The sequence below is a fragment of the Astatotilapia calliptera genome, chromosome 11 (assembly GCF_964374335.1).
Source record: "Astatotilapia calliptera chromosome 11, fAstCal68.1, whole genome shotgun sequence".
In the NCBI taxonomy this organism is placed as follows: domain Eukaryota; kingdom Metazoa; phylum Chordata; class Actinopteri; order Cichliformes; family Cichlidae; genus Astatotilapia; species Astatotilapia calliptera.
The window spans coordinates 14,322,566-14,333,554 of NC_137432.1; the positions used below are offsets into that span (position 1 = coordinate 14,322,566).

Below are 10,989 nucleotides of genomic sequence, written 5' to 3' on the forward strand. Positions count from 1 at the left end.
AACATGGCGCTCAGTGAGCTGTGGAAGCACAGTCATTTCCATGCAGGGCTTTTTTTTAATGGAACATATTATATTCTTAAACTCTCTAAATATAGTAGCCAGGTGTTATATGTAACTGTGATAGGCTTAGTCAATAAAGAAAAAACAGGTTTTCTCAGTGTTCATAGTTTTACTGTATGAGATAATTACACCAGGAAAAAGGGAAAAACATTCATTTGGTGAGTAAAAGAGACATACAGCTGCTTTCCAAGTCAAAGTTTTTTATAAAACACAAAGAGAAAGAAGTAACATGTATTTACAAGAATGTACAGTGAAAAACATAATATAAAAACAAACATGCATCGCCTTCAAAAATTCGAAGATACTTCAAATAAATTGTCGTTTGAACAGCTTGCGCCCTGTAATCATTAATTTGGTCATAAATACAAAAATGAGTTACATCAATCAGTTTTGTGTCTAGCAACCATATCATACATGTCGGCTATTATTACAGGTACTTTAAAGAGGGATCTCATTTTAAGGTCCCCTAAGTGGTCAGTGACACTAGCAGAGCTTCAAAACTTTTCCTAAAAAAGTGCTTGAGAACAAAACTGGCTAAAAAGTCCAATTATGTTTTTCATTTTTACAACATTTCTCATTTAGTCACGGTACGGCTTTTAAACCCAATAAATACCAACACAAATTAGCATACTTTAAATTAAGGTTGGTTATGTGTAGGTTTAGTATATATTGCCCTTTAAATAGTCCACATGGTAAAGTTGTCATATTTGGTGTTACATTAATAGGATATTTTGTCATAGACATAAGTTAGTAGAGCTGCCACAGTGCAGTAATAATAAAAAGTTAGTAACAAAAACCAAAATGAACTAGGTCCTCACGCCTGTGTAACATTCAAATGTGAAAGGCAAACCTTTGTTGTGTCTTTATGATTTTTTTTCATAAATCAAGTGTAAAGTTAGAAAGTAACAACAATGGCTTTAGCCTGTAAACCACAGACATGAGGATTACCCTGTAAAAGCAGACAAAGTAACAAAAAAACTTCTGCTAATCTCCTGTCTGCAGTCACGTATCAACCAGGTCAGCTAGAAGCTTGAGGAGAGGACGGTGCTGTCACGAGAGGCTGCACAAAGAATCGCTGTCCACTGACTGAAACCGTTCAGAGGTTTGGGTCAGGCCAAAGTCAGCCAGTCCCCTACGGAGTGTTAAAGTGTTTGCCCTTTCCCATGGCACCTATCATTACTTCACTTCTTCTTCTGTTGTTTGTAAAGTACATGAAATCTTCCCGTCTTTGTTTTCTTGTCTCATGCATTAATGCTGGGCAGGTCTCTATCAGGTTGGGTTTTCCTGCGAGACGAAAAGAAGTAGTCGGTGAGATTCTCAACGCATGTTTATGACATATCTGTGTAGATTTACAGTGTGTGGGAGAAAATGAACGTACTCATTCTTGGTGAGTGGGGCCTTGTCACATTTCCCTTCCTTGAGTGGGACCCCCACCTGTTGCATACTGCTTTTCAGAGTGGACATGCCCTTCAGCTTTACTTCTCTGCAGACAAAACACATAAATATATGAGTTATGATCATGGAAATATATGATATAAGCTTCATCTCCTCCAGGTTATTCCAAACACTTACCCCTTTTCACCTCCTTCTTCCAGCTTTTTGATTCCTGGAACTTTCTGCCCAAAGAGCTTCACGGCAATGCACATGAGCAGGCCGCAGTGGTTTCTGTAGCAGCAGGTGGCATCGACAGCAATGAATACCACCAGAAAGATGATCATGACGATGCCAACCACAGCGCCTTTGGTCATGCCGCTCTTGGCTGGTGGGAGAGAGGAAAAAGTCTCAATGCGCAAACAGAAAACATTAAACATCTTTATTCTGACAAGAAAATTCTATTATTCAGGTAGATCTGCTGTGATTTTGTATGAGTGTCAGTTTTTCAATGTATAAATTACACTCTAAGAATAACTTCTAGCTCCGTATATGCTGCAGATCTCAAGAGGCCACATACCAGACTGTTCTGCGATGGTGAAGTTGAATGTGGCAGGTATGGAGGAACCGTTGGCATTGACTGCTGAGACTTCCAGCTGATAGTTTGAGCCAAAAGCCAAGTCTTTGAGGGAAACAGAGTCAGCATCAGGTGGCATCTGCAGTTCCTTCCACTCAGCCTCTTCTTTATCCTGGTTAAAGACAGCAGAGCAACCAAAGGACTTAATCAAGGGAAATGGGTTGATGGAGACAAACACAAAGACAGGCTCATGCTGTCTCTTACCTGTCTGTATCGAACATTAAACTGCAACACAGGGCTGCCACCATCTACCGTGTGTTTAAGAGGGACAGAGAAGGTGTTGCTCTCTATTTTCATCTCATCAGAGGATAGAACTGGACTGTCAGGTTCACCTGTGGGAACGACGCAAGAAAAACACGAAGAATTCATAACAATATTTAAAACCTGATCACTGCATTTGACTGATTTACTTAAATTAGCATGTCAGGTTAGTTTAGCAAAAAACTGTGAGAACTTTACCTTCTGAGGATGGATGACGGTGGATTACATCATGTGATGAACAGCGCGAGTGAATATCAGGAGACGGAAGAAGATGACATGGAAAAGAAAAAGTAATGATGGCAGATAAGGATGTAGTACCACAAAAACATCAGCAAGCATCCTGCACAGTGTGAACCAGTAATTCATTCACTCCTATTTAAATTTATGGAATGAATTAGAGATATAATGTATGCTTTATATAATATGTTGGTAATGTGTGAAGAACTTACGTATTCCCTGTGTGTGGACATTGTGTGTCTCAGAGAACTTTCCACGTCCCACTGCATTCAGTGCAGAGAGACGTACTGTGTACGAAGTGTACGGCTTGAGGTTGATAACAAGAGGATCTACAAAAAACACACAAACAGCATCAGATACTGCACATATTCAAGTCCTACTACTCATTCACACATTCATAAAACTTTTACTTGTGAGCAGGTGAAAGTGTAAATGATGACTGATGCATATACACGGCTGGAAAGAGGAGGTGTTTCACCTGTAGCCGGGACGGTGTTCTCCTTCCACTGCTCTGTGGGTTTTTCTTTCCACTGCAGGACAAAACTTGTGATGGGTGTTCCTCCACTCACAGGTGTGGTTTTCAGTGAGAAGTGGACTGAAGCTGGACCCGCAGAGACTGACAGGTAGAGAGGTGGACCGGGCTGAGCTGAAGTTAGGGTGTAAAATGAAAAAAATGAAAAAGGGAACAGCAAAACACAAATTAATATAAAAGAAACAGAACATGCACTGGTGTTATAAATAAAGTATAAAGGCACTTTCTCCATTTAACCATATATGACAGAGAAAAACTCTTACTGTATACGGCGACATCTCTTGATGCATTTCCAGAAGAACTGATGGCCATGCAGGAATACAATCCACCATCAGAGGGCACCACCTCATCAATCATCAACACATTATCCACCACTCGCACGCGGCCTGAAGTTGAACTCTGACAGAGAGAAAAAGACAGAAGGTAAAAACATTTTAAAAAACATTACATATATTTAACCATATAACATTATGGGCTCTATCAAATTTTTCAATTCAGGATTAGTGCTTACATATAGGTCCTTGAATTCAGCTACACAATTTGCTGTTTGAATCTAAGTATTTATGTTTATACAGTCTTACCAGTGTTTGTCCATTTTGCTTGTTGAGCCAGTGTAATTCAGGGTGGGGATGGCCAGTCACATTACAGGACACAGATACAGCCTCACCCACCAACACACGCTGCTGCTCTGCTGAGACAAACACCTCGGGGGCCTCTGAAATGAAACACATCAATGATCGTGACACAAACTGCTGAAACAAGATTTAAAAAGAGTTTTTCTAGCACAGCTGTTTTTAAAGTGAAACACAATCAAACCAACCAAAGACATGAAGCATGATGGTAGCGCTGCTCTCAGCAATCTTGTTGGTGGCCGTGCAGACGTACTCCCCAAAGTCCTCCCTCACAACAGACTGTATAGTCAGCTGGCTGCTGTCTGAGTTGAAGTGATGACGGGAGGGGTTAAACTGAACAGGCCTGGAAAAAATGAAATAAATAGAAAATTGCTTATTTTTTTCATGTTAATATGCTATGCAATATGAGATAGTGAGACTGTTTAGATATCAGGAATGGAGAAAACGAGGCCAGGAGAGGGAGGCAGAGATAAAGCTGGAAATCAAGGAACACACACACACAGCCCCCTTAGACACGTGCACTCTGCTCCACCCGCTGATGCACAGTGTAGATGTCACGCTACATTAGTGACGGAGAGCGTCAGGGGGACTAGTCCAAACATCAACACAACGTGACCCAGTTTCTTTGCTGATTGTACATTTTCCCTCAGCTATGGTGGTAATTAAAACCAATAAAAACAACAACAACAACAACATTATTTACATTTTGTGACAAGCATGCATATATGTGAATTAAATAAAAAGGAAAGGATGAACTGTGTGAAAAATCAGACAAGTTTAACCTTAGAGGTTTTGTGATGCCGTTAGAGAGAGGGATGTAACGTGCTCAGATCGTGTTCAGCCCATACATTTGATTTTTATTATTAAATCATAAAATGTGGTCTTACATGGTCCAGGTGATGTTGGGTTGTGGCAGACCGTCCACCAAACACAACAAAGAGACGTTAGTTTCAGGTCCAGCCAACACTTTCTTCACCTCTTCTCTCAGTCTCACAGTCGGGGGAGCTGCAGGAGAGGGTTGAGTTTCAGTACATTTTCAGGTGGGTTTTTTTTGTTTGTTAATCTCATTCTAAAACTCAATGAGGAAGTGATGATAATAATTCAGCCTCATGAATGTGTTGGTGCAAAACAGTCACTTACCATTGACAACAACAGAAACAGAGAGTTCCATAAAGATTGACGGCCTCCCTCTGATCTGAGCTCTGCACACGTATGTCCCAGCATCCTCTCTCTTCACCTTTTCAATACGGAGCGTGTTATCAGACTGCTTACGCATATGCCCTCCCACTGAAGCAAGAGAAGAAAGGCAGAAAAAATTAACTAAAAACTATTTTGATGCAGAAATATTGATTAGAGGAGCTTTGGCTATGATAGTCATACACCAACTTTTGCTTATTACGACTCTAAAGTTTACAGGAGAGTTTGCTTGGGAAACTGAATGTTCACAAAAGGTTCACAAAACGCTCTTTTTAAATCACAAAGCAAGCCTTCATATTGCAGGGTAGCATCAGGTCCTATGTTCCCATTTTTTGCTCTTACCATTAGAGATTTCTTGCTGGTTCTTAAACCACTGAACATCCACCTGTGGCTGTCCAGTCACCAGGCAGGGTACCAGCCCATCTGTACCCTCCAGAAACTCATGGTAGGTCTTAGTGCTTCCAAAGGATGGCCCATCTGACAGAAGAGGAAAAGATTAAGGATAAAGCAACAAGTCCTAGCATACATTTTACTGAGTTTAAAGTTTAAATGGAAAAAGTGCCGCCAGCTGTTACGTACCATAAACAAACAGCTGTATCTGAGCATCATCTTTATGTCCGCTGTCAAAATCGCAGTGGCAGGTGTACCTGCCAGCATCCTGCATTGTAGCCTTCTTAATTACCAATTTGGAGGAGGCCTCGTCCAACTTATTCACAATCTCTTCATCATCTATGTCCTCCCCATCCTTTTGCCAGGTTATGTCTCCCTCTGCTCCAGCTGAGAGGAGAGACAAGAAGGTCAAAAAGAAAAAGAGAGGGGAAAAAAATATAATTTGTAGCCTTATTTTAATACCTTCACAAGAGTATAAAGCTGGATTGCAAAATATGTTCATGCTGAATCGTTTCAATTAGATAAGAAATATAAACGACTCACCTTTACACAACAGCAAGATCTCATCTCCAACTTTAATATCTAGTTTAGTGGAAATGATGCTCATTTTAGCATCTGGAGGAGAAGACAGGAGAGGAGATTGGTTTTAGTCTGGGATGTTTTTCCTCTCTTTGGAAGAAGAAAAACACAGAGCAACATCTCATCCAAAGCAAACACAGTAACACTGTTGTTCCTAAATCACCTATCAGGACTTTTTAGTTCATTGTTAAACATTTAACAGACAGCAGTTGAATGACATGCACAACACATCTCTCCCCAGTAAATCCAGTTCAAACACTCCAACGCTCTGTGGATGTGTCTCTCAATAAAGCATAGTTTTCTTGAATAATTTCATCCTTACACTTCACAGTTTTCATAGACCACAGTCTCAGTTTTCCCACTCTGACAACTCTGCATTTCCACTTCAAAATCATTAAAAACATCAGCAGATCTTACCTATGCTGTCCATCAGCTGCAGGAGCAGCAAGGCCAATGTCAGGATGCGAGTTGGTTGGTTCATCTTGCTCACCTGTCTGCAGATTACCGATCTTTCAAACGACAACTGTGCTGTCAGCAAATCAAATTCAGAAAAATCAGCTAGTCAAAAAATAAATCTGTCTGAGTATGAAACTGACAGGCAAACACCTGTATCCTATCCACCGAGCACCACTCTGAGAGAAACAGGGTCTATGTCAGTGGTTATATAGGGGCACAAGGGCAAAAGAGATGAGAGGAAATGAGGAGGAGGAGGCGGGGAACAGACTTCTGGTCTCTCATCCCTCCTAAAACTCCAGCAGAGTCACTTTGGGTCATTCAGGAAGAAAACTGGGATGTGGTGAGTGAATGACGTCATTGCTCCTCTCATCTTTTCCTTAATCTCTCTCTTTTTGTTTTGCTCAAAATGGTCCCCCACGTTCTATTATCTTTATCTCTTTTGTTCATTTTTTTCACCGCATTCTGCTTTGCTCCCCTCCAGTTTCTCGGCCAGTTCAATTCAATTCGGCACGCTCTATCAGCGCATAGGTCACGTGAGCAGTTGAAAATGTGTGACACAGAAAAGCTCAATCTAATAGGTAATCCATGAATGTGCATCAAGAATGGGAAAAATTGCAATTATAGTAGATTTGCTTGTTTATATGTTTGTAAGTTCATTTCATGTGACTGCCTACACTGTAAGAACAAGTCCTAATATAAAAGTATTTTACTGTGTATTTTGCAGTTTTGTTCTGTTCTTCTAGAATATCATTAAATTTACATCAATAGTCTGTGATTTCACATTTCAAATGTAAATTAATGTAAAATCACTGTAATGTAATAAAACATAATGTCCTTGTTTTTTAAATGTATTTGTCTGTACATATGCATATTTAGATTGTTAAAATACATTCACAGATGTATCATGATTGCACAAATATTTGTCCGTTATGTGAAGGATTGAACTGTTAAATTCAAATGTAATGCTATGGAAAAATATATAACATGATTCCTATAAACTTTGTTTACATCAAATAATAATTGTTATTGCTATATAGGGCGATCGTGGCTCAAGAGTTGGCAGTTCGCCTTGTAATCGGAAGGTTGCCGGTTCGAGCTGTCAGTCTGTCCCCAGGCATGCAATCCACTATTATTTAAGTTAACTGTATATTTCTGTACATTTAAGTATTATTATTCATATTGCCACATTCATAGTCAATGAATGTGCAATGAAATTACCTATAAACAAAGTCATTGTTTATAGGTAATTTCATTGCTTGATCACATTAAAATGTTCCTAATTTAATGTTTAAAAGCACTTGAAAAAGGCAAAATCCCATGTAAAATTAGGGCAACCAACTGTATTGTCATTACTGAAAAAAACCTTATTTTTATGGGAAAGTTATTTTCTGTTATTTCATGGTATTATTTTGGCGCCCCAGCTGCCAGAATATTACTGTTTTTCTAGGATTTCTTTTTAACAGTGTATGTTTGCCAGTATTGTTGGGTTGGCCTGTTTTAATTCATATTTATCTTCTTTTCTATCTTTTCATTTGCACTTTTTTTTTAACACTGCAAAACAACAACATTTTTCTTCAGAATAAACAATGTGCACAAATTAGGTACGGTATTTACATTGCATATATCGCTAAATATACCTCTACATCACATCAGTGTGTGTATGTGCATGCTCTGTCCTTCAGTTTGCATTGTGTAAGGACACAATCGTTATCTCATTTTATGGGAATATTTGTATTATTCTCATTACCGAGGAGGCATTAGGTTCTTTAAAATCTGCAGTTAAAAAGTTACATTTGCTAAAGTTCACGTTGCCCCTCTCTCGCTCCCTCTCTCTCACCTTCTCCACCCTGTTCCCTCCTTGTCCCTTCAGGCTGCCGGATGAAAGTGAGGGGAGGCAGCCCTCAAGGGAAAGAAGAGATGGAGAAAGATATTTTTATCATTCCATCGTTTGTTCCTCTCATTTAAAGAGGGTCACATTCTTCTCAAGAAAGCGCACCAGACTGCACATACAGCATGGCAACGCTCGCATTCACAGACATTTTACATCCTGCAGGAAGCTGAGATCAACAAACCACAGTGATGCCCATTCTGCTGCAAAGAAAACAATTTCTTAACTTTGCAAAACAGCTCGTATTCTGGGATCGCCTTTGGTAGTGTTAATTGTTGGCTACATTTGATCACAGACCTTGAAAAAAAAAGCTTTTGTTTGAGATGTGAAAGCGACGTCAAATCAAAGGAGCGAAGTGTATACAGTGACGAGGTGACATAAATGTTGTGTTTTCACGGGAGAATGGTTTTTTTCTCTTGTCACTCTCAAAATGAGACATGCCACTGAGCAAGCGTGTGCTACTCACATCAGATTAAAGCAAGAATAAACAATCAGCAGTAATCAGTGAAAAGCAAAATGATGTAGGTGCTTTTTTTGTACTACGTGCTCTGTGAATCTATCATGGTCTGTTAAGTTACTGCTGAATCAGTGATTCTGTTCTTAACAACTTCTGATATATCAAAATATAAATGCAGTGCCTTTCATGAGAACTGATTAATGTTGTTGAGGATTATCTTTAAATCTTATCAGGGTTTAAAATTGTGCATTGTTAAAGGTGTGCAAAGAGTCCTGGCTCCCCACTGAAGCATTTTTAGACCATTTTTTAATGCAGTTACGTTTCAATAAGGCTTGCTTTAAGTGTTCTAACCATCTTTGTGCCTGTGCCCATTTTTAATGTGTTAATTTATTTTGATGTCAGCAAGAATTAGATATGATCTTTGGGATCCAGCATCTATAGTGGGTGGATTTAACTATCTATTGCTAACCAAAGTCGGTACAACATTAGTTCATAACTTAGTCCAAATTGGTCACTCTTGGTTTCAAAAAAATAACACGATTGTTTACATCACCATAAATGTGCTAAATTCAAGTGTTGGTCTGCCACATAATCCCATATACTACATGGTTGCCATGTATATGGGACAAAATAGCAAAGACTGTTTGGGCCACACTGTTTGTTTGAGCTGCTCAGTCAGGGAAACCCATGCCTTGAAACTCTTGGTGTACAGTGTTTGTGCTGATGTTCATGTCAGAGGAGCTTGGAGCTCTGCAGTTATTGAGGCAGTGGAGAGCTGCTGACTTTTATGCGCTATGTATCTCAGTGCTCAGAGACTCACTCTGTAACTTCACATTATCTGCCACTTTGTGCCTGAGATTATTGCAGTGGTGGATCCTATTGCAGTACTGTGCTGAACTACAGTGAGCTCTTTAGAACGATCCACTATTTCACAAATGTTTGTTCAGGTCCACTGCACGACTAGGTGCTTGATTTCATACACCTGTGGAAATGCGACTGAAAATACTTGGATTCAAAAACTGAGAGACCGTGTCGTCCAATACCCTTGTCCACCGAGTGTCGTGGAATCCACTATGACAAAATCAAACACAGTAACTAGCAATAGGGAACACTTTACATCCCTTTTGATCATAACCATAAAGATCGTAATGATGATCAGTGTTATGAACTTAAACGTGTAAAAGTGTACACACATGCACGCATACAGTTTATGCCACTGTGTTTCATCTATGTGATGTTAGTCAAGTCTTGTTCCTTTGGGTCCTATCACTTCCACTGGCCAACTGCCAGCCTGCCTCTCCTTCTTTCCCTTTGATAGCCTATCAGTGTCTCCACACCAACGTCCAGCCAGCCAGTCAAAGGTTGGAGAGCCCAAAGGGGACACCTATCAGGTTGATTATCAGGAGGTGTTATTATGGCTCATTAGAACAGAGTGCGCTCATAACGAGGGCGTTTAACGACGGTGGTCACACACACACAGATCTTGTTGGCATCATATTTATTTGAGTCTTTTTTCTTTTTTTTTTGCTTGATTACTAGCAAAATTTATAAAACTGACAAAAGTCTTGCTTTAATTCATGGTGCTGCTAACAATTTATTAGTTCAGGCCCAAGGCGCTATGAAGGCAAAATCCAAAATAACCACACATCTAAGTGGTCACACAAAGATCAAGAGGAGTAATGATGTGATTAGCACTGTTGCCTTATAGCTAGTAGGTTATTGGTTAGAACCACGACTGGAGGCCTGCATACTCTCTGGGTACTAGGGTTTCCTCCCATAGTCCAAAGACATGCATGTTAGAGTAATTAGTGAGGCTAAAGCTTAACGTGTATTAATGCACTGTCAGCTAAAAATGAAACTGTAAGTAGTAAGCATAAGTAAATGTGAGTATGAATTTTGAGAGTACCGGTCGCAGCAGATGGCCGCCCCTCCCTGAGCCTGGTTCTGCCGGAGGTTTCTTCCTGTTAAAAGGGAGTTTTTCCTTCCCACTGTTGCCAAAGTCCTTGCTCATAGGGGGTCATATGATTGTTGGGTTTTTCTCTGTATCTATGAAGCGCCTTGAGGCGACTTATGTTGGGATTTGGCGCTATATAAATAAAATTGAATTGAATTGAATTGAATTACTTGCAAAGACGACATTAGTTTACATACCTCCCTAAATATCACATTGTTTTTATTTTGTTTTTTTTCTAAAGGAAAGTTTCAATATAACAGCTTTAAATACATAAACATATATGTTACCTGAACAGAGAGACTGACTAATCAGTAAATAGTGAACATATATATGTTTGT

The 10,989-nt window shown here is 39.6% G+C and overlaps 1 protein-coding gene and 1 long non-coding RNA gene across 2 annotated transcripts; one reads left to right on the forward strand and one right to left on the reverse strand.

Annotated features, from left to right (window-relative positions):
* Nucleotides 1–243: 243 nt before the first annotated feature.
* ncam3 (neural cell adhesion molecule 3) lies at nt 244–6,525 on the reverse strand. Its single transcript, XM_026185474.2, has 17 exons — nt 6,314–6,525; nt 5,861–5,932; nt 5,507–5,704; nt 5,270–5,404; nt 4,871–5,017; nt 4,618–4,735; nt 3,919–4,073; nt 3,680–3,813; nt 3,362–3,497; nt 3,045–3,212; nt 2,779–2,895; nt 2,528–2,530; nt 2,273–2,400; nt 2,012–2,180; nt 1,633–1,819; nt 1,439–1,543; nt 244–1,344 (listed from the first exon to the last, which is right to left on the reverse strand). The coding sequence occupies exons 1-17, from the start codon at nt 6,375–6,377 to the stop codon at nt 1,302–1,304; spliced, it is 2,079 nt and encodes a 692-aa protein (XP_026041259.1). The 5' UTR covers nt 6,378–6,525; the 3' UTR covers nt 244–1,301.
* A 102-nt stretch (nt 6,526–6,627) lies between these two features.
* LOC145431909 (uncharacterized) lies at nt 6,628–8,757 on the forward strand. Its single transcript, XR_013912225.1, has 2 exons — nt 6,628–6,692; nt 8,223–8,757. It is a non-coding gene; the product is annotated as an uncharacterized LOC145431909 (long non-coding RNA).
* The last annotated feature ends 2,232 nt before the right edge of the window (nt 8,758–10,989 follow it).